Source organism: Cavia porcellus, unplaced genomic scaffold (genome assembly GCF_034190915.1).
Source record: "Cavia porcellus strain 051 isolate PalLab524CR breed Dunkin Hartley unplaced genomic scaffold, mCavPor4.1 scaffold_19, whole genome shotgun sequence".
NCBI classification, from domain to species: domain Eukaryota; kingdom Metazoa; phylum Chordata; class Mammalia; order Rodentia; family Caviidae; genus Cavia; species Cavia porcellus.
The window spans coordinates 67183590-67206268 of NW_026947502.1; the positions used below are offsets into that span (position 1 = coordinate 67183590).

The 22679-nt window shown below is 46.0% G+C and overlaps 1 protein-coding gene and 1 non-coding gene across 2 annotated transcripts in view; one reads left to right on the forward strand and one right to left on the reverse strand.

The window, feature by feature from the left end:
• Positions 1–22679, forward strand: part of Cacna1c (calcium voltage-gated channel subunit alpha1 C) — a gene marked incomplete at its 5' end in the record, with an annotated part of 685364 nt that overhangs the window by 545816 nt on the left and 116869 nt on the right. The window contains 3 exon segments of the mRNA NM_001172923.1: positions 1331–1357; positions 10399–10559; positions 11491–11716. Coding sequence (NP_001166394.1) covers positions 1331–1357; positions 10399–10559; positions 11491–11716 — 414 coding nt within the window.
• Positions 15027–15163, reverse strand: LOC111755187 (small nucleolar RNA SNORA2/SNORA34 family). Its single transcript, XR_002789769.1, has one exon. It is a non-coding gene; the product is annotated as a small nucleolar RNA SNORA2/SNORA34 family (small nucleolar RNA).

The following is a 22679-nucleotide window of genomic DNA, read 5'->3' on the forward strand; positions in this document are numbered from 1 at the left end:
GGTTACTTGGACTGAGTGTGAAGCAGACTTACAGGGGCACTTAGCCTGCCGTGAGCACGTGCCAGAGAAGACAGCGAGACTTTCCTCAAAGAAAGCCTGGGGCCAGGCTTGGAGACCAAGTCTTACGGCTGGAGGCCACAGCCACCTACTTTGGCTTAACTGCAAGGCGAGGCTGCTGCCCAGAAACAAACCTGCGGAAGATGCTGAAGGTCCCCAGCTCTGCATAGCTACGCTGGAGAAGAGAGCACCCTGGGTTCCCATCATGCAATTAGCAGCTGGAGAACATTTGTTTCCCCCATTAAACTGTGGCTCTAAACAAAAGTGCTGCCCTTGGCTCCCGGCCCCTCCCTCACTCGTTAACATGTGATTAAACCCTTCCACTGTAGCCAGCAGCCGTCAGGGCGGGAAAAGTTTATTAGCTAGTGGTTCATAGCAGTAAAGGCACTTGGATCTCATTCTCAGTGCCCCAGAGATAATTATCTCATGCACAATGGCTTAGCCACCTGTCACATCTTCTGGTTTAATTTTTTTTTAATAAAAATAACGAGAGGGGTTGGCATTTTCTTGCTATGCAAGGCCACTCATTTTTGGGCTGGGCTGGGGTGACACAGGCTTACAGCACTCACCTCCCAAACTCTCCTCCCCTGCATTCTGCCCATCTCTTCTGGCCTCTTCCTGCTGTCTCTTCATCTGTCACTTACATTCTGTCTTTCTGCTCATCCCTTTGAGCCCTGTCGCTCTAAGACCTGCTATCTCAACTTGGGGCACTCTTCCAGTCTGACACATGCCTTCAGATTCTTGTCTCAAGTGCTTATTCTTCCCTGCCCTCCCTCTACTGTTCTGTGTTCTCACCTGGTCTCTCTTCCCTGCCTCCTCCCAGTTTCCCCTAGACTCCACAGAACCTAGGTAGTCTCAGGGTCTTCCTGAAGTTTCCACTTTCCAGTAGAGCGCCCTCCCCCAATGACCTTCGAAGCGCTGTCACCTCTATGGCTTGTCTCAAGATGTCCCTCTTCCTACATTACTTCCTCACAGAGCTTGCTGGGCTGACCCTGATCACCTGAGAATGCGGTGCTCTCCATTTCCAGCAGGGATCATCTATACTTGGAAGAGACTAGATTCCTAGATGCCTGCTGGGCCAGGCTTCAGTCTCTACATTCAATACAGCAGTGTTCTTTCTCTCCAACTTTCTAATTCACCTTTCAGATCCTTCCAAAGCATATCCATTACTGGAGGGGACATGGGGAACATCAAACTCCTCTGGGATTCTTGAATGTCCTTTTCATGGAAAAAAGTATGTATCCACTGGTAATGTTTCCTTTTTATTTTTCAGCCACCGAATCTCCAAATCAAAGTTCAGGTAAGTGAGAAACGACTGCTTTTCTTTCCTTCTGCCCACCAGCTCAGTCCTCAGCTACCATTTTGGATGACCCAGCATGACCCCCACCAGGGGGGATAGAATAAAGGGTGTTTTTCTAAGGGAATAAGTGCTTTCTTTTGTATCACTGTTAATAAGATGCATCTGCATCAGATGAGGCAAATACTGAGTTTTTAAAATTCCTTTGATCTGACTGTGTTTTGACAGTGCTGGGAGGTTGGGACCAAATGTGTGTCTCTCTCTTACAAGATGAAGTCCAGTTAAAATAAACATGTGGGCACTTGCTCCTACCTTGATCCACTTCATGTCTGTAGAACATAGTGAGATAAGAACTCTGAGGATAACAGAAGACATGTAGGGTTCTTACTCTTTGTTGATGTTCTGAGATAGCATCACAGCCTCCAAGAGGACCATGGTCTTCCACCATGAGCTCCCTTCTGGCTTTGTCACCTGAACCCCTGCAAAGAACCTTTGTTCCCAATATATGCAACTTTTCACGGTTACCCAGAAGTTCCTCTTACACATTGCAACCTTTGCATGAATCTTTTCCCCCACATAAATTTCCATCCATGTCTTCATCAGACTTTTGCCAAGAACCTCCAATGTTACTGTTCCTCTGGTGCCCTCTCTTCTCCCCAGGGACACTGACTCACCTTCATCCACTCCATGGAGCTGTGCCAATGCTCCATCACAAAACTAGCAGTGTTACCCTCTATTGGGCCAGAGACCCTTCCCTCTGCAAGGATCTGTCTGCATGCCTCAGAGCTGTTACTTCTGATCTATGTCAGTGCCTGTCCAGCTGTTGGCTGTCCCTGCATGTGTGTTAAATGGATGCATAGATGGCTAGGGGGAACAGGAATACAAATTGACTCCCACAAATCTTACATGTGCCAAAAATATTAGTTGTTTATTTTTCATAACCTGATCTTATTTCTGTAGCCTCACCAACACTGTCACAGGAGTATAAGTGATACTAAATTGTGTAGATGCTGTAGCCCAGTGATTTATTATAAATAGTTCCTTGAGGCCATGTGTATAGTTATTCAGATTTCCTTTCCCCTAACTCTTCTCTGGAGTGGATCTGGATGTGTGGGTGTGAAGGGGAACAAGATCCCAGAAATGGCTGGTGAGGACTGGTCATGGAATCCTCTTGTGTCCACTTGGCTCTGCCTACTCCGCTTACAGAGCTAGTCTGGGTGCTTGGAACTGGTACCTACAGAGCAAGTCCATCTGACGTGGGATTCACCCCAGGAGACCACACTCTATTCCCATTTCCTCCAGTCTTGAAATTTCCACCTCTATTCTCTGACCCCAACCTCTGTTGTCCACTGACTTTAAGTACCTGCATAATTTATCTGGGTGTGTGGACATGTCCAGGTCTCCTGCTTTCCAGAAACAAGCTAAGGGGAACCAAGAGAGCACAGCAGCTCCTCCACCTCCCTGTGCCTAGCACCCTGTCTGCACCAGCCAAATAAGGCTTTCAGCCTAAGGTTGGAATTTTCTCAGGGTCTGCAGAGCCCACCCACTTGCCCCATGTCCCTGGGCCTTTAGGTGTTCCTAAAATACGTCCCTCTAATCTCCTGGAGCTTGGTGCTCTGGGACTTAGAGTTAAATGAGAGCTCTGGTGTCTGAGTGTTTCACGCTCTGCACTAATCCTGACACCTTCTTTATTTCATCTTACACTTGGACTGGAAAATTCAGGCCTCCTCTCCTTTCTCTCTTTCTCTTTCTCTTTCTTTTCTCTCAAACCAAGATCTCCTTTATATAAATATCTAAAGTCAGACCTTTGAGACTTGGGTCTTTACATGATAGAGAACTGTAAAAACATAAAAATAGTACATGGATCTCTCTTTCTCTCTCTCTCTCTTTCTCTCTCTCTCTTTCTCTCTCTCTCACACACATACATATATTCAGATAAGATATCTAGTTTTACAGCCAAATCTGGGAACATACATTAGGCTTTCAGCAGTTCCAAAGTGTCTACATAATAAAAGAATATCAAACTATAGTTGAAAATATTTCAAAAATTTCTTTTTCATTATGTGTAAGCAAGTGACTCATGAATAAATGAATGAATGAATGAATGTGATTTGGAGGAGGGAAGAGAAATTCATATTCTTTGGTGCAAGCTCTTGAGTTAGAGAATACTCAAGACATTCTGGGCACACTTTTGTTTTTAATCCAGTGATCTGTGAAATAACTTGTGCTTTTGAAAAAGAAAGACAGCAGCTAGCCACTGCCCTGATTCCTTTTCTCTGGGAAGGGTTTCTCACTATGCAACCACAACTCATCATGTGAGAGAGAGGCTGTCTTGGTTACTTTTCTCTCATTGCTGGGATAAAATGCCCAACAATACCAAAATTAAGGAAGGAAAGTTTTATTCCACTCACAGTTTGTGGAGGTTTAAGTCCATAATCAGTTGGCTCCAAGGCAGGGTAGCATGGCACAGGGGCAAAACTTCAAGGCAGCAGCCAGCAAAAGCAGCCACAGCAAAAGGGGAGGGTGGGGAGAGCAAGCCTCTTTTCCTTCTTTATATTGTATACAGGCCACCCCCAGGGCAGATGTAGCACTCACAAAATCTCTGTGCCCCTCCACTTGCACAGGATGATGAATATTTACCAAGTAAGGATCCTGACTCCCTACTGAGTCTCTTAGTTAAACTTCTAAACTTCTTAAGTTGACACAATGTATCAGCCGTAACAGAGGCAGAGAGCAGAAATTAACTACTGGTAGATTGGTATCTACCTTAAGCCCATCCTCCTGTGAGGAGCACATGACTCACCTATGACCACATCAGAATTTAAAGAGGGGTGTCTGCTGCTGATCTCTCTGCCATCGTGTGATCAGGTTCTGCCCAGACATCCTAAACCCTGTGTCACTCACCATATTGTGAACACAGAATGGATTGCACTAGAGAAATAATGTTGAACAGAAGTGCAAAAGCAGGGCCAGGGGCTTAGCTCAGTGGCCCAAGCACTTGCCTGGCAAGTACAAGGTGGTGAGTTCAATACCTGGTACCAAAAAAAAAAGTGCAAAACCAGCTGCATATGTGCCTTTAAAATTTTTGAGGTACCCATGTCAAACAGTACAAAGAAACAGAACCTCTTTTAATACTTTTTATGTAAACCAGTATATCTAAATCATTCTTTTAACATGTAATACATATAATTTTACATCCCCCTCACTAAGCCTTTGAAATCCAGGGTACACGTTATACTTGTCCCATTTCAAGTACACAGCAACCACATGTTGCTACTGGCTCTAGCCCAGACAGTGGGACACTAGAAGTTCTGAGCAGGTATCAGATAGCATCCAGCTAACCTAGATTCCATGGTCCACTAATGATGTCTGGGTATGGGATATCAAAGCTAGCAACTGATTGAAGCGGTCACCAAAAATTATCCAAGTGTATCAAATTGTGTTCCCACATGAAATGATTTGACGGTGACAAATACTGAAATCTGGGCTTCAGACTGCCCTGTTCCATGGGCAAGACTGATAAGTGATACACCTCAGTGGGTATTTAAAAGGATTACTAGAACAGTGATTTTAGGGAAATGTTGGCAGGCTAATAGACTTGTAATATTAAGGCCATAATAGGGTATTTCCTTGGTAATCCAGGTTTCCACTTAAATGAATGAAGTAAAACAGGAAATTCACACTCTTCAAGGCTCACTGCTCAGAATGGGATACAAATGTGGAACAAATCGCTCAGTCTTTTGCAGCCCGATGAGACTAATTGGTAGACTGTTGGAGTTTCTGGACCTCAGCTGTGCAGAGTTCTGAAATGAAATTCGTGGTGTTTGAAAATTGGAGGGCCGTGCAGCCCAGCCTCAACAAAATGTGCCTCTGACATTCCCTGTAGTTCTGCCATGCCCCCAGCAGCAAGGCACAAACTCAAATTTGCCCCAGTCTCTAATCGTCCATTTCCAGGTACTTATTGACAAAACAGTTAAATTTAGTGATTTTTTTCTGTTATTTGTTCTTCATTCTGTTAAAGAAAAAATAGAAAATTAGTCCAGCCACTAGAGAGCCTAGCATGTGCATAATTTCTATATCAGACCTGTCAGTAATTCCCTGCCAGGCAAACCCCTGCTCCACCCTGCCAGGGTGGGCTGCCAGGGATTACAAGAGTTCTGAGGATTTTAAGTCTTGTCTTTCTAAGAAGTTGGTAGATGTGTATAGTTTGTCTCTGCAGCTCATGTGAGCTGTCAGGCAGGTCCTGTTGTGTAAGGGGACTGTACTAAGTGGTACAAATCTGTAACAAAATGTAAGACACTGCCCTTTCCCCTCACGCATTTTCTGATATCATCAGAGAGGCAGGAACTGTAAAAATAAAGTAGTGGGAAATTGCATCTCATCTGGGAAGCTCCCTGACTCCCCCAGGACTGGCTGAAATGTGCTTGCCGTGCCCCAGAGACACACTTGCAGAGATGCACAGAAGTGGCCTATGCTGTTGTGACTCCTCACTTCTGCTCTGTGCCCTGTGTGGGTTTCATGTAGACAAGGACTGTGTCTACTGTATCACTATTGAATACCTAATACCTAGTCCATGGTATGTATTTCATAGACATTCCTTAACTGTATAATAAAAAAAAAAAAGCAAAATAGATGCGCTACAGAGATGTCCCAGCTGGGAAAGCCATCATAAAGAAGCTGGCCTCAAGCCAAGCCTTAGGGGGTGGTTGGAGGCGCTGAGCCTGGGGGAGGCATCTGTGTAGCTGGAAGGGCAGGAGCAAGGCCTGTGCTGGGAGAAGGTGAGGTGAGCAGAGAAGTGAGAAGATCAGTGACAGGTGTCTTAGGAGACCAACGCATTCACATCCATCCTCCAGTCCTGTGTCTGCACACAGAAGGTTCTGTGTCTACAGGAAGCAACTTCCAGTTAATGCAAAGGGAACATGGCTGGAAGGCAAATTTCTCCTCCCTATTTTATCATTTAATGTCTATATCCTCCATGCACATGTAAACACACAAATAAATTTACACATTCTAATAAACCATTACATTTATTATATGGTAGGAAGTGTTGCCAGGAAACCAGTTGTCAAGCAAAGCTATATTTTGAAGAGTGGGAGGTGTATAATTATCTTTAAATACTTTCTTTGGATAGTAATTACCCCTACCCCTACCCCAGCCTGGACCCACGTGGTTCTCCTACGGTTCCATGCAGGAGCAGCATGATTGAACAGGCCTGCAGCTGAGCAGCGCCGGGCCCATGTGACAGGCCTGACCTCAGAGCACCCCGCAGCATCCACTACCCCCAAACCTGGGGAAAGGTTGAGTTCTTGTTATTAAACTGACCTGAAGTCAGTTTCTGCTTACTGTAAAAGAAAGCAACCTTGATTGCTTTAGTTTCTGAATAAGTTATGAGTGATTACTGTAATGTAAGATTGTATCTATTTAAAATGCTCTTTGCAACTACAGTGGAAGCTATTTAAGATTTGATAGGAATTTGTCCTGAAAATTCATTTTTTGGGAAAAAAGTTTTCTTAACATGTTTCTCTACAATATTAATAATCACAACCACAGGAAGTAGCAGAGTTGTACCCTAGCAAGACAGAAGTGCTCCACACCAACATCCAGGAAACTGCACAAGTCACCCCTTACTAAAGCCACCTGAGACTCATTCTCTCATTCCTTGGTCCCTCTCGGTGACCCTCTCCTTCCTCCCTCATATCCAGAGAGATACGTGGTGGGTTACAAGCATCCAGAAGTGCACTTGGAGACTGATTTTCTGACCCTGCGGTGGTTCTTCTCTGTGTAGTGAATTTACTCAAGTGGCAGGAAATGGTCCCTAGCAAAGGCCAGGCATTTACTGGAGGTTACGTCTTAGCACCTAGTGATGCAGGACAGTGCAGTGGACAATCTAGATTATTCCTTCCTTCCCTACCTGCTCTGAGGCCCTAAATTTTCCAAGGAGCTCTGAGGAAAGAAAACTCCCTTGAGCTTCCTCATCACTCTTCTGATCTCATCATCAATTGTATCAAAGGCTTAGTAACAGGATTGTCTGCAGGCAGTCAGTAGAAAAATGACCCAGTTAGAAGAGTGGATGATGCCAGCCTTTCTCAAGGGCACTATCAGAGCAGAGGTCTACGTCCCTGGAACCTCAGAATGTGAGTTGTCCCTCACATCCTGGAGCTTGTTGCATTTGGAGAAGTTTCCTTCTGGAAGCAGAGTACCAAGGCCAGAGGGTGGCTCTTGTGACACACACAGCTGGCCCCAAACCCACTTGCAGATGCTGCTGTGTGACCCGGGGCATGCTAATCAACATGTCACCCACAGAACAGCTTTTCACATGAGTTGAGAGTGGTGCTCCACCAGAATGAGCCCACAGAAGAAATGATCAGAAGATCGGGGACACACATCTATACTCAGAGTTATAACCTAAGGCCTCAGTTGAGTTAGAGTTCCCTAAAGTAGAAAGCCAATATTCACAGCTTGATTCAGTGCAACACACACACACACATGCACACACACACACCCTTGAAATTTTATTTGAATATTTTTAGTTACTTCTGATTTTTAAAAAATTTCCTTGTGAAGCTGGTCATGGTGACACCACACATGTAATCCCAGCCCAGTTCAAGGCTAAGGCAAAATGATCACACATTAGGACCACTAATTGCTGGGAAACCTAGCAATTGAGTAAGACCCTGTCTCTAAATAAATAAAAAAGCCTAGGGGTGTAGCTCATTTGAAGGCCCTGGGTTCACTCCCCGGTACCTAATTTTTTTCCCTGAAATATGATGCACACTATGATGTTTTCCATCCTCTCTCTCTTTTCAGTGGCAGTCATGACCTCCTCCACAGCTTTTATGCCCCCCATTGGGCTGCAGTGGAAAGTTTGAAAATCTCTCCTCTGAGAGTGCTTATTTAGCTCACTGTCTGCCCAGAGTAAGATGGATGGAGGGAGAATAGAGGCCGTTTATACAAAAACACACTGTCCAAGATTGTTCCTCAGTACTCCTGCCTTCTCTCCTGCCTGAGCAGTTGCTGTCTTTACCTGCACGTGGATCTGTCCACATGCCAGGGAACACCCCACACCTGCATCCCCTGCTGAGCGCCCCATCCTTCCGTGACCCCCCCCTGTCCACAGCACCACTGGTGAAGGGCACCCCATTTCCGGAAACCCCAGCTAGACTTGTGGGCACCACTTCTGTACTTTCCTCTCCCATCTTGCATGCCAGTCTCCTCAAAGTCCGGTGCACTCTGCCTCCGAAACTGCTGTCAACTCAGCATCTTCTTTTCTATTAATAAAACTCCCTCCTTCATCACCTCTAACCCAGACAACTGGAAGAGGCTTCCTCATGCCATCTGTGATCTAGAACTTGACAGTGTGTTGGATCTGTTGCAAGTTGGTTTCCTGAAAGCAAATCTGATCCTGTCAGGCCTGCTAAGTCCTCAGCATGGCTCTCCTCAGCCTCTCTCCTCATCCTCTTCCTTCCTTCCTTCGTGCAGTGTAAGGTGTTGCCATGTTTACTCTGAATGAAGAGGATAAAATTAGGGACAAGCTGTGTGTCTTGGTTACTTCTCTCATTGCTGGGACAAAATACCCAACACCCAAAATTAAGGAAAGAAAGGTTTATTTAGCTCACTGTTTGTGGAGGTTTCAGTCCATAATCAGCTAGCCCTACGGCAGGGTGGCGCGGCTGAGAGGCAGCCCTTCAAGGCAGTGGCCAGCAAAAGCAGCCACAGCAAAAAAAAAAAAAAAAAAGGGAGAATAGCAAGCCTCTGTTTCTCTCTCATATTGCACAGAGGTCACCCTCATCCCCCAGGGCAAAGGCAGAGCTCACAAACTCTCTGTGCCCTCCTCTTGCACAGGATGAGGATATTTACAAAGTAAGGATTCTGGCTCCCTGCTGAGTCTCTCAGTTAAATTTCTGAACTTGTCAAGTTGCCATAATGTATCAACCATAATACAATGAACCCTTCTATTATAGAATCATAAAATGAGAATATTTCTCTAGGATGTCCAGTTTAATGCTCCTCAAGCATAGTTCCACATTAGAATCAGCTAAGGAACTTATACAAATGTGAGTGGTGGTATTTGTAGAGTGTTTAAAGAGCCTCCAGAGAATTGAATTTAATTGCTTCAGTGTTAGAGTTTGGGTGCTGGCAAAGGGCAGGGGATACAGGTGATGATTTTTAAACCTTCCCCAGGTAATTCTGTATATAGCTATGTTTGTGAACCACTGACAGAAATCCCAAAGAGACTGTGGGAACAAGACATGGACCATGAAGGAACTTCAAGGGGCTGTGTAGTGCATGAATTTCCATGTCAGTATGTGAACGTGTTCTAAAAAAATAAAAAAGGATCTAAACATTACCAGATTCTGGAAAGACTGTGACCCCATAGAAGCAAAGTTCCTCTGCTCCAGGTCAGCCCTTTTTGCAGCGTGGTGAGACTAAGAGGCCAGAGATGAGCTGTGGAGAAGCTGTGGTGGCTCTGCCACTCTGGTCAGGCTTCTCATCTCCAGAGCCCTTCATTTTTCCTCCTCTGCAAAATCAGAATCACACGTGCAAGGCAGAGTCATTTAAAAAATTAATTCTGGACAAGTCATGAGAAGCGACTGAGACGGCACTGGCCGAATCTGTTTCATTACCAATGATTTACAAGTCTTATCACCATCACCACCACCACCATTTCTAATTGCCTTTGAGACAGTATTATTTTTAACAATACCATTTTGGAAAATAAAATAGTTCCATGTATCAGGCACCTTCAACTTTCTACCAGATGCATTGTATCGTTGCCCACAACAGCCCCATACAGTTGGCTCATTCCTATTTCACAGAGGAGGGAAAAAGTCTTAGAAAAGTCCAGGGACATACACAGTCCGCACAATCAGGTGTGAGAGACCCTGGTTAGCCCAATGGAAATCTGATCTCTTCACCACCAGGCTGAGCTGCTCTAGTTAGACCAGGTCACTTTGGGGTGAGAAGAAGTCGTGGGCTGTGTCCTACACTGGTAGAAATCTGCATCTCCCAGCCCGCCCCATCCTTCTCTCCCGGTCCCTTCCCAGCCGCTACTGGCGCAGATGGAACCGGTTCTGCAGAAGGAAGTGCCGGGCTGCCGTCAAGTCCAATGTCTTCTACTGGCTGGTGATCTTCCTGGTGTTCCTCAACACGCTCACTATTGCCTCCGAACATTACAACCAGCCCCACTGGCTCACAGAAGTGCAAGGTGAGCGGTAGCCCTGGCTCTGGCCTGTCTACGCTTGCTCCCCCACCTGGGTCTCCTGGAAGGAAATACCACTGGCCAGAAGGTTGATGGCAAGGCAGCCTGTGCCGTGGCTCTTGGCAGGTGCATGTTGGCAGCTCCAAGGTGCTGGCAGCTTACAATCCCACACGGCCTTGTTACAAGCAGACAGAGCTGGGCCCATACTATCTGCCTGTCCCCACGGTCACTGTTGGGCCTTGGTGTCAAAGGCACAAGCTGAAGCTTGTTTGGCTACCTCAGACGTTGGCTGCCAGCTTCCCAGAATGGACCTTCAGTTCCTCAACCTCAACTTGACCTCACCCAAGATATTTGAGGATAAGATGAGCAAAATGGCAGGCAAGAGGAAGATAGTGCGAGTACAGAGAGCTTTCCTCAAAGGCTGGTTCGGACTCAGCTCCCTATCCTGGGTCACTTGAAAGAGACCAACTACTAGGCCTCAGTACCCTTCCCAGGGAGTCCATCAGACATAGCCCTTTAGATCTGCATTCCAGAGCCCTGGGAAGCACTTAGTCCAGTGGTTAAAAGATCAGACTGGGACAGCCTGGTCAGCTTTTGGCTGGTTGGCTTGGGCCCATTCCTGCCCTCTGTAAGCCTCCATCCTCGTCTCTGAAAACTGGGCTTAACGAGAACAGTACCAGTCATCACAGAACTACTGTGAGGAGTGGAAAGGATAATGCAAGCAAAGCCTTTGACAGGGGCAGGTGTTTATTGGGAATGTCATCGGCCGTCCCTTTCTTGTTGGTTTGGCCCTAGTTCATTCTGGAAAGAGTGGAGGGAAGGGTGTATGGGAGGGAGGAGTGGGACCCCAGACATGATAATTACTGTTTTCTTCTCCTCCTCCTCTGTGCCCCTCTGCACCCCTGGTTGGACCCTACTGCTCCCTGACACCTGCCAGACACAGCCAATAAAGCTCTCCTGGCCCTTTTTACTGCGGAGATGCTCCTGAAGATGTACAGTCTGGGCCTGCAGGCCTACTTCGTGTCCCTCTTCAACCGCTTCGACTGCTTCATCGTGTGTGGGGGCATCCTGGAGACCATCCTGGTGGAGACCAAGATCATGTCTCCCTTAGGCATCTCTGTGCTGAGATGTGTCCGGCTCCTGAGGATATTTAAAATCACAAGGTATGTGGCTTCTCTGGCCCCTTTGGAGATGGACTCCATGAGAGAAGTTCTTTAGGAAGGCAGAGGAGTGGACAGCTCTGGGTGAGAGAGTAGCTGGTATTTCCAGAAGGGTCATAGGCAGCAGGGGGAGCACTGGTTCATGAAGTGGCACCTAGCTTCTTACACAAGGACTAGGCCCAGTGGTTTAAGCAAGTGAGGGACTTACTCAGTCCCATAGGTCCCGAAGCAGGCGGCAAAGCACTTCAAGAAAGTGTCAGGGACTCAGTCTCTTTCTGTCCTCTGCTGCCCCAGCTGTGGTGTTGAATCCACTCAGGGTCACAAGATGACTTCTAGAGATGAAGCCATCAGTGTCAAATTGGGAGAAAAAGAGGAGGGGCAAAAGAAGGCACCCACTACTGAGCAGCCTCTTTATACCCAGGAGTCTCTTAGACACACCGTTAGGATGGATACTATTTTTCTAAAACAGCATTTAGTAAATATAGGGAAAGAAAAGGAGAAATTGGACCCTTGTTCATTGTTGGTAAAGATGTGAAGCAGCCTAGCTACTGGGTGAAACAACAGTATGGTGGTTCCCCAGGATATTTAAAATAGAATTGTGCCTGGGGATGTAGCTCAGTGGCATAGCACCTGCCTCGTAAGCGCAAGGTCCTGAGTTCAATTCCTAGTACAAAAAAAAAAAAAAAAAAAAAAAGGAAGGGGAATAAATCACACATGGCCTTCTGCCTGTGCTCTCAGAGTCCTAGATAGAATTACTGTATGATCCAGCAAGGCCACACCTCAATACATATTCCAAAGGATTGAAAGCAGGATCCTGCAGGATATTTGCACACCCATGTTGACAGCAGCGTTATTCACAACAACCAGAAGTAAGAAGCCACCCAGGCGTCCCCTGATGAAAGAAGGGGTAAAGATGCTGCACACATGTGAGGAATATAACTCAGCCTCAAAAGGAAGGGAACGTTCCCACATGCTGCAATAAAGGCGAACTTCGAGGATATTCTGCCAGATAAAATAACTAGGTCACAAAGAGACAAATGCCGTATGCTTTCATTTAGTGTAGGTACTTGAAGTGGTCAAAATCCTAATGTACAGTGATGGTTGCAGGAGTTTGGGGCAGGGAAAGGGATTTATTTCATGGATGGAGTTTAGCTGTGCAAGATGAGAGTTCTGAGACAGGTGGTGGTGGTGATGATTATTCAGCATTGGAGTCATTGCATCCCACTGATCTGCACATGTAAAAACAGTTACAAATATTTACACCATATGCATTTTTAACACTTTTTTTTAATAGAGAGAAAAGCTCCCCCCAGAAATCTTACCAGGGCTTTTTGTTCTCATTGACCGCCACAAACATTAGGAAGCTAGGAAGAAGAGTCTCCTGTCCAGGAGGAGCTGCTGTAAATGTAACTGCAATTGGTGACCTGTAGCTCAGATGGCTTCCGTCCCCTTCCACACTCCCTGCCCTCCGCCTGTCATTGCCTGCCAGGGACTGCAGCTCCCTGAAGTCCGCGGGGCAAGCAGTGGTTCTCGTGGAGAGGATGGACGGGACAGAGAAGTGGGCCGTCTGACCCAGGCCAGTTTTCAACTGTGTTGTGACCCAAATAGGAGAATGAAAACAATTTTTAGGGTTGCAAATGTCATTTTAAACAGTGTTGCAGAGATATAATTCAGACAGCACACTTTCATCTTCTTTAAAGTGTTCAACTCTGGGTTTTTGTTTTTTGTTGTCTTTGTTTTGTTTTGCTTCATTTTGTGTATTCCGAGTCTTGCACATTCTCCATCTCCACATTTTAGGCTTTGCAACATTTTCATCCCTCCTAAAGGAAATTGCAGGCTCCCCTCTGTCACACTGTCTTCATTCATCAGTGCTGGCTATTATGGGTGTTGCCGTCTTTTAGCTACTATAGGTAATGCTGCTAGGAAACTCATGCTATGAAACTGAATAGCTGTGTGTTCTCATTTCTCTTGAATCTATTCCTACATATGGAATTTCTAGGTCACTTGGTAACTGTTTAAGATTTTGAGGAACTGTCAAGCTGTTTTTCAAAGACATCAGTGATGTGCAATATAAGGATTCCAACTTTAGGACATTCCCACGACTATCATTTATACTCATCGTTTGTTTTATTAACTGACACATAGTGATTTTACATATTTATGGGGTACAGTGTGGCATTTCAGTACATGTACACAATGCACAATCATCAGGTTAGGGTGATTGGTACTTACTGGACATTGGACCCCAGACATTTATCATTTCTTTGTGTTGGGTGGAAACATTAAAAATCCTCTTTACTAGCTATTCTGAATTATTCAATTATTTGTTGTCAGCTGTAGCTGAACTGGGCTACAGGACATTAGGAGTCATTCCTCCTATCACACTTTACCCTGTACCCATTAACTGTCCTTTCTCCATCCCTCCCTCCCCTGCCCGCTTCACAGGCTCTGGTAATCCCTATTCTATGCTCTGCTTCTTTGAGATCAATTTTTTGCTTCCGCATCTGAGTGAGAACATGTGGTACTTGCCTTTCTGTGCCTGGCTTATTTCACTTAAAATAATGCCCTCCAGTTCTATCTGTGTTGCTGCAAATGACAAAATACCACTCTTTCTTATCACAGCTATCATATTTTAATGGGGAAAAAGTGAAACAAAATGAGAAAACATCAGAGAGCCTCCTAAGAATACAAGCATTGCTCATAAAAATCTTTGCCGTACTGTCTGATTGGCACTGTAATGTGCATTTCTTAATGTGAGTTATGGTCAACTTAGAAAGAGTGAGAAACACCTGGAGGGAGCTATGCAAGCTGCAGCCTCCCAAGGGAAAAGCCCGTTTCCTTGAGAATGTGTTGAGGGGCTTGAAGGACATGTGGAATTTTTTTTAAGAATTAAGTTGTCTTTTTACTTCAGTTGCTATCGTTTCAAAAATTTCAGGTGTGTGACTTTTAACTTCGTTTGTGTCTGTGTCTCCAGGACGTGCTCTGGGTGGGCTGGAGGTCTGAGATTGCTCCTTGCTCCTTCGTCTACATTTCCCTGTGTATCTGTGAATCAGCCAGTTGTTGAGTCCTGGTGTTTCCTGCATTGGCTGCCCATCCCATAGTGCAGGGGTTGGGGTAGGCACCTGGGTCACCCTATCTAAAATTCCTGAGGTGGTGGAGAGGTACAGGCTGGCTGCTCATTGATGTGTCCCCGCCCCCTTGGTGGTGGAACACAGAGAGTGTAGCATCCTCTCCCCTGGCCCACAGTGGCAGGCTCTCAGGAGGTGTGGCCTTTCTTTCTCTGGGCCTGGAGTGGCTGGCTCACTAGGGGGCAAGCTGTTTCTTTGTAATGAATTGACTGTTACATTTCTAAAGTTCTGAAACAGCCAACAGACCATAGAAAGATACCACTTCAGGCTCCTGCTTGAAACCAAAAGCTTCAGAAAACTACTGGCCTTGATTCAGGGCCATGACATGCAGAATTTAAATTCACACATTTAACACCCTTTCTCCTCAGAAGTGTTCTTCCAAACTATCTATATATCTTGGTACTATCAAAATATTGTTTTATAACAAAAGTAGTAGAAATACTAATAATAATCATTAGCATGAATGTGTGCCAGATAGGTGACCCAAGAGCTAGCAGTCAGCTTGATTAATATTCACCATACGGGGATGAGGGTAGGGTGCTACTATTGTTATTAGTATTTCCATTTTGAAGATGAGAAACTGAGGCTTAGAGGGTCAAGTCACTTGCCTGAGGTCACACAAGCTGCTCAGGGGAGACCAAAGTCCAGTTCTCTGCCTCTGAATGCTCCTGAGCATACTTGGACTGCAGCTGACCCATTTCCGAGTCTGTATTCCAAGTCAGGGCCTAAATGATTTTGGAATGCTGGTTCTTGTCGTTTGATAATTGCCAGATCCCCTTGCTACTCCTTGGGTCTAATGAAAGCTATTTTTAATTTGACGTTTTCAATGCTTCTTTACTAATTCTCAAAAATCCATGTGTTTGGGGTTTTGTTTTTTTAGGTTCCTAACGAAAAGAAATCTTGTTACTAAATACTGTTATAGCATCTTGAAGAGACTCTCTTCAGTCATTAATTTATCTGTCCCTAATGTAAAAATATTGCCAAGGAACCAGTTTTCAAGTCTGGCTTTATCAGAGAGCTTCTCATGCTCCCTCCCCAAGGACTGGTAGAACTTTCAGACTCGTAGGAACATCTACAAACAGAGCAAGTGCGCTGTCTAATGGGAAGGTACTTGGGCAAAGGCCGGCATCTTCCTCTTCTCAAGTCTCCAAGCCCTCTGCAGCTGAAGAGACTCACTGCAGCAGGGAGCTCCCCCTTTCTCTCTGAGCCTTACCTCCAACCCTGGGCCGGTGAGCACAGACACTCCAGGACCAAGGAAACACCCCAAATATGGGTTGGCTACAGACTCTGTGGTCCCTTAAGCTGAGCCTTAAGATGGCTGTGTGTTTCTGCCATTGAACAAATGTGTTTCTCCTTCTTCTAAAATTCCTTGCTGAACCCTTTGCATTGTATTACTACTATTCTAATGGTGGAGGAGCATTTTCTGTAGGATGGTCTGAACCATGATTGTGACTCTTGAACTCGGTGGAGCTCCTTAGAGAGCTCACTAAGGACCTCTGGAGACTGGCTAGAAGTTCCTGGAAAGTCCCTGATAGTGGTCCATGCCTTCACTTTGAGAACTACTGGCCTGCTTTGCTATTGCCATTGTTTGTCCATTTTTTTGTCTTATGACCTTCTGTATGAATCTAAAAATTTTTTTAATCTAAAAATTTGATCCTTACCTCGCCACTGTCTTCTCTAAATTATAGAACCAAACAGTGCGTTTACCCTTTGGTGTTTGCAAAGCCAACAAGCAGAGCCAGGAGATAAAAGAGTGAAGGGAGGTTTGCCACTTGCAGCAAGTAAAGGGAGCACTGGGGGTAACTCCCCACACAGTGTCTCTTCTGGAACAAAGGAAGAAAGGGATTTTTATTAGTGACATTCCCACATGTGCGTGCTGGTGATACTTGTCAGGCCCATTCTTGCACGTGCACAGTTGGAAATCATGCTTTTTCATGCTTGTAGGTTTAAATATGATGATGTAACCAGCTGGGTGTAGGGAGAATTTAGCGGTATAATAAGACTATCGCGAGCAAAATTTATACTAGGTCACTCAGGAGAGTGGGTGATTTGAGCTTATTTCTACCAGTTGTTTGCTGGTCTTGTCTGGAGGGATTTTTCTGAAACCAAAAGACAACTTGAAGAGATTCAGCAACTTCTCTCCCCTCATCCCTGCAAACACAGGTGCTTAACCCTAGCAGTTCCTGCCTAGCAGTTAACAATTATACTTTTGATAGTTCTTGACTAAGAAAATGTGAAAGAGCTGCTATTAATTCAGCAAAAGTTTTAAGCTCATATGAATTTTATGAATGAACCTGTAAATGCAAGATAGGCTGTTTATATAAACAGCATATAGTACTTGGCATATATTTGGATTTATGGATCCCCTTTTGTATGACTAAGCCGCTCTTCCCTCACCCCAGGGCTCAGGGACCAAGAGTTGGAAACTCTGATCCACCAACAGTTGTGTGCAGCCAGGTCATGACTCTGGTGTGTGCAAGGAGTTGAACACTGTCTAGCAAGCAGTGATGTTACCAAGAGCCAAAGTATCAAAATTTGTGACTAGTTTCTTAAAATATTAATAGTTTAATTAATTAACAAACATTATGCTTATAATATCATTACCCTTTGCCACTTGTATTCCCAGAGTCTTTTATGGATGGGAGAGAATGAGGTAAATTTACAATCCAGCCATGTTGTCTGAGGGAGCAGAAGTCCCCTGCTTTATCACTGGGATGAAAATGAATGATGAGCATGCTTACATTTTTTTTGTGTTTTGCCAAAATCTAAACTGTGAGGGCATCTTTGGAAATATATTGTGTGTGTACGACGAAATATATTGTGTGTGTGAGCATCATCTAGCAAAAAAAAAAAAGACCAGGTACCCTGTGCTAGACCGTAAGTCAATTGATCACTGAGCATTCATAGTGCTGTGAGTGAAAAATTACATAAAGACTAAAGAAAACAAGATTTCGCCCTCAGTGAGGACAGTAAGGCATGCACAAGGTCAAATTCTCGTCTTCTGTAACACAGGACCCCGACACATGACAGATTGGGCTCTTTCTCCTGCTTTGGGTCTCTATGGGCCTTATGCATTGCCAAGATCCGATATCTAGTCTACTCTTTGTCAGCTCAGTCTTGCACACCTTTCAGTAGGGAGGGAGAAGATAGATTACATTTGGATGTGATTTGGGCTTACTAATTTTATCTCATTTTCTATACAATTGGTTTTTAAATGTACCAGGGTCCCTCCAAGCCCCTGCTGGTTTTCCTCTTTTTAACCCCTCAGGCCCTCTCTACTTGCCCTTCTGCTCTTCCCCTGCAGTGAACCTCCCTCCCTCCCCATCTCACCCTTCCTCATGCTCTTCCCTCGAATGGAGCCCCCCACCACAGACTTACCACATGCAAGTCGCTTTATAAATACTCTTCCAACAATAGATCATTTGCCACCAAAACTAAGAGCCCCCTCGCGTGAAGATTTTTGGGACAGGTATAAATTTAGTTCTGACCCTCTCTTTCTGGGAAGGAAGGTACAGTGCAAAGCATACAAAACCATTGACGCTGTTGTTCTGAAGATCTTTTATTTATAGCAAGCTCATGGCTCTGTACCAGAATAAAGGGAAAAGCCCAGGCTGAGCTCTTTGAAGCAGAAAGTTGATGAAATGAAAATTCTAGTTCAAGGAAAACTTCGGTCACTTGATATTGTAGAAGTGGAAAAAGAATTCTACAGAGCCCCAAACCCAGAGGCAGAGGAGGGGAGACTCTGTGTGCAGAGAACTTGATCAAACTGAATGCCTTGAAGGGCACCGCAGTTTAAAGAGCAAGCAGTGATCTGGGCTGATGGGGAGCAGAGCAGGCCAAGGCTTGTGTTCCGGATAAGATGCCGTGAGTGCCAGCAGAGCAGACAAGGAAGGTGATAGAGGACGGGGTGCTAGTGGAGCCCCTCCAGGCACCACATCAAACTGCATTTAGGGACGAACGTGACATCGTTCTGGAAAGAACCACAAGGTGTCCTCAGGTTCTGTGTGAGCTCTGTGGCCCAAGAAATCACGTATTCATCCTGCTTCTTCCCACCTTTCTCCAAAGCTCTTCCATTTTGGTGTGTGAGTGTATATATTTCTTACTTTTGGTCGATTAGAATAAAAGCCTCAGTGAGAGCATTTGCCTCCATGGTTTATCACCAACTTATCTTTCTAAAGAAGAGGATGACTCCAGGACATGAGGTCATTGTGGCATCTTCAGGCCAGGGCGATAGTAGCCACTGAGACTCAGGTCTTCACTAAGCAGGAGTCTGCAGATCTGAGGGCTTTCAGCTACGGTGTCTAACTAGCACTATTTTTTGTTGTTGTTGTTCGGGGATTGAACTCAGGACCTCACTCTTGCTAGGCAGGTGCTGTACCACCAAGCCATGTCCCCAGTCCTAAATAGCCTTCTATGTCGCCCTGCCACCACCAAGCCACCTGGGCATCTACAGATCTCAACTAGATCCACAATCATGAAGCTTTGTTATCTGTCACTGGCTACTGACTAAGCTACTCCAGGCCTAGAATTTCAGCTCTCCTCCCCTGAGCCTCAACAGTGCTCCTTGGCGCAGGCTTCTTTTGGCAGTGCCTTAGTCTCAGCCACATCACCGGTCCACTGCGGTCTCCTCACAACCAGCTGCCTGTTGGTGGAGGGCAGGCTAGCGTTCCCTGCTGCTGGCTGGAGTCATTTCCTCCTCTAAGGTAGCACGTGGCCTTCACCCTGGGCTGTTGGTATCAAGCTACCAGGATGGGAGTTCTTCCCCACATGTGGTCACAGAGTTCTTCCAGAAATGCTTCTCAAAGCCATGGCAACCCCACTTTGTGCAGGGTAAATTATCTATGCTAATTCGACACAGGACCTGGCTATGTAATGGGCTTAGGGAAGCTGCCCCTATAGGAAAGATGTACAGGAAAAGGCAGAGAGCCGGTGCTCACCACAAGGCCACTCTGTATCCCAGAGATACAGGTATAAAAGCTCTCCCTCCCCAGGGCCCACCACCCTCCGCCCCACCACACACACATACACCGAAGCCTCTCTGTGACTCTGGGGTCCCTTGCCTTTCCCTCCAATGAGTACAAATGTGTCATGCTTACAACAGAGTCCATCCATTTACCCAACAAAGTATTTGATGATCACCACATCTAGGCAAAACATGGCTCAAAACACTGGGGATATAAATAAAACAAATCAATTCCTTCTCCCATGGACTTTACATACTGTTGGGAAAGAGACACTACCCAAAGACATAAATACGTGTCAGATGGTGATGAGCAACATAAATAGAAGTAGGATAGGGGGCTGGAGTAGAAGTGAGGGAAATGAAGGTCAGAAGGCTGCAGGCGTGAGCCCTGCAGACGGTGGCAGAAACAGCAAGGCCAGAACACGGGACACCTGAAAGCTGGAGGAGCCCCAGGAGGCAGGGGTGGCTACCGTGAACAAGGGAGGGCAAGCACAGGGGTGGGCTGCTGCGGTAGAGACTACCAGGCCTTGGTGAGGAGCAGGAGAAGTGATCAGATGACGGAGTCACACTTGGGCTTGATGTCGCTCATGCTGTAACAGAGCATTTCTAGAGAGAGCCCAGGTAAGCCAGGGCTGCCAGGTAAAGAGGCTAGCTCAGAAATCCAGATAAAATGGCCATGGGTGGTGTATGCCTTAATCCCGGCACTCAGGAGACTGAGGCAGGAGGATCACCATGAGTTTGAGGTCAGCCTGGGCTACACAGTAAGATCCCATCTCAAAAAGAAGAAGGAAGGAAGGAAGGAAGGAAGGAAGGAAGGAAGGAAGGAAGGAAGAAAGAAAGAAAGAAAGAAAGAAAGAAAGAAAGAAAGAAAGGGAAGGAAGAGAAAGAAAGAAAGAAAGAGAAGCTGGTGATACAGACTCAGTGACAGTGGCAACGTTGTCAACCGCCATCCACCATCCGTGGGAGCCCAGAGGTGCCCAGGATGGTCCTCAGGAACAGAGTTCCCACTTTCAGGCAGGGTCTGCCCTGTGGCCAGACTCTTGACGAGACGCTGTCACCCCAGGTGACCTCTCCAGCGTCCTCTCCGGATGTGTTCTCTTCTCCTGGATGACTCAGTCTGATTCTCCACCTTAGCCTCCCCTTCCCTGGCGCCCCGGGCACTGTAAGGGCCCTGAGTCAGGCAGAGTCTCTCCCACCCATGGAAACTTTGCAAGTTTTCCTCTCCAAAACTTCTTTCCACATGTGTGGCTTTCTCTCTGGAGTCAAGGTCTTCTCATCTGGCTCCCTGTAGGGTCCTCATAGCTGTGCTAAAAAACCTCAGTTAGAAGTGTGGGGTGAGTTATTTATCCCATGTCTGGATAGCCAATGAAAATTAAGGCTCTGACCTTCCACAGCCATTAAGACTTTTCCAGAATATTCCACGACAGTTGAGCGTATTGAAGATCTGTTAGAAGACGGAGGCCCCAATCCACACTCAGAACTCTCCCTTCTGTAAGGATAAATAGTCCTGTTTTCAGTATACTTTAAATACCAGTTTGATGACAATTTCTAAGACAGGCTGTATAAGCCCCAGGCCAGCAAGGATGATTTCATAGTTCTAAGGTAACCTGAGAATCAGCATTAGGACCAGAGAAACCACCCAGCAGACTTGAGAAAATTGCTTTACACGTAAGCAAAGTGTCCTACAGCTTCAGAGTTCTCTTTTTGTTTAAGTGATCACCACAACTTCTAACTGCTGAGCTTATCACACATGCTGGGTGTTCCAGAACAGCCCAGTCCTAGTGCAGGAGGACCAGCCCCACGGTTCCGGGAGACTGAAGGAAGCAAACAGATTCCAAGACTGTTAGGGAGCTTATTAACCAAAGCATGAGACTAGTTGGACCCCTGAGATTTGGGTCAGAATGGGAGGTATATTTTGGGTTAGGAGAGAAGTGACTTCATTCTGATTGGAATGTACCTGGTTTATCTTAAGTTAATATGAAAGATCCGTGCACATGCCTGCAACCAGGTTCCAGTTGTAAAGCCCCACGTGCCACTCTAATGGCTTGGGAGTTTTGTAGTTTTCTGGGAAACTGCAGGAAAAACAGAGTAGGGTTACTCTGGGTCATTCATGGCGGTTACAGTTCAAGATGACTGTACCCATGTCGAGCTGAAGCCATACCCCAGTTGCACAGAGTTTATTTGAGGGGCAAGATAGGAGAATGTGCCCTGGTCTCTGCCCTCCTAAACTCATGGCCTACTTTGGTGCAACAAGACTGTCTCAAAAGTGAAGTGCTTAAAAGCATTTATAGAGCAGATGCAAATAAATGTCTATGAATATTCTGCAAACAGAAGGGGCGGCTGGCAGGCAAGGAGAGGTGGGAAAGGCTAGGGTGGTAAAAGGAGAAAAGAACATTAAAGGCTCCAGGTTGGGAAGAAGTTCGTGTTTACTCCCAAACTGCTGTCCCATCTGCTTACCTTAATGTGGAACTATGACGGGGTGGGGCAGCTGTGGGGCGTGTTGGGGGCAGTACTTTGCTGTCCACTTGAGCAGCAAAAGCAGCTCCCTTGTGGGGACTGGCGATGTGCTGGGAATCTCTGAGGCAGAGGGAAACAGAACAGTAGCCGGAGGACAGGCAGCCAGTGGTAGAGAAGGGAGGTCTTTTGCTCCTTCACTTGCTCCCGTGGGGGACTGGTCCCTTTTACTACATGGTATTTCCTGATCCCCAAAGTAGTCATCACACAGGTGCCCACACCACAGTCAGTAGTCAGTCATAGGTTCCCCCTCCCACTTTTCCGAGAGAGAGCGATTTCCCGCAGGGTACCATGCAGGGCTTCTGTATTTATGAGGCTCAGAGACAATGGGAGCAGGGGCCTTTGTGCAAAGACCCTACCA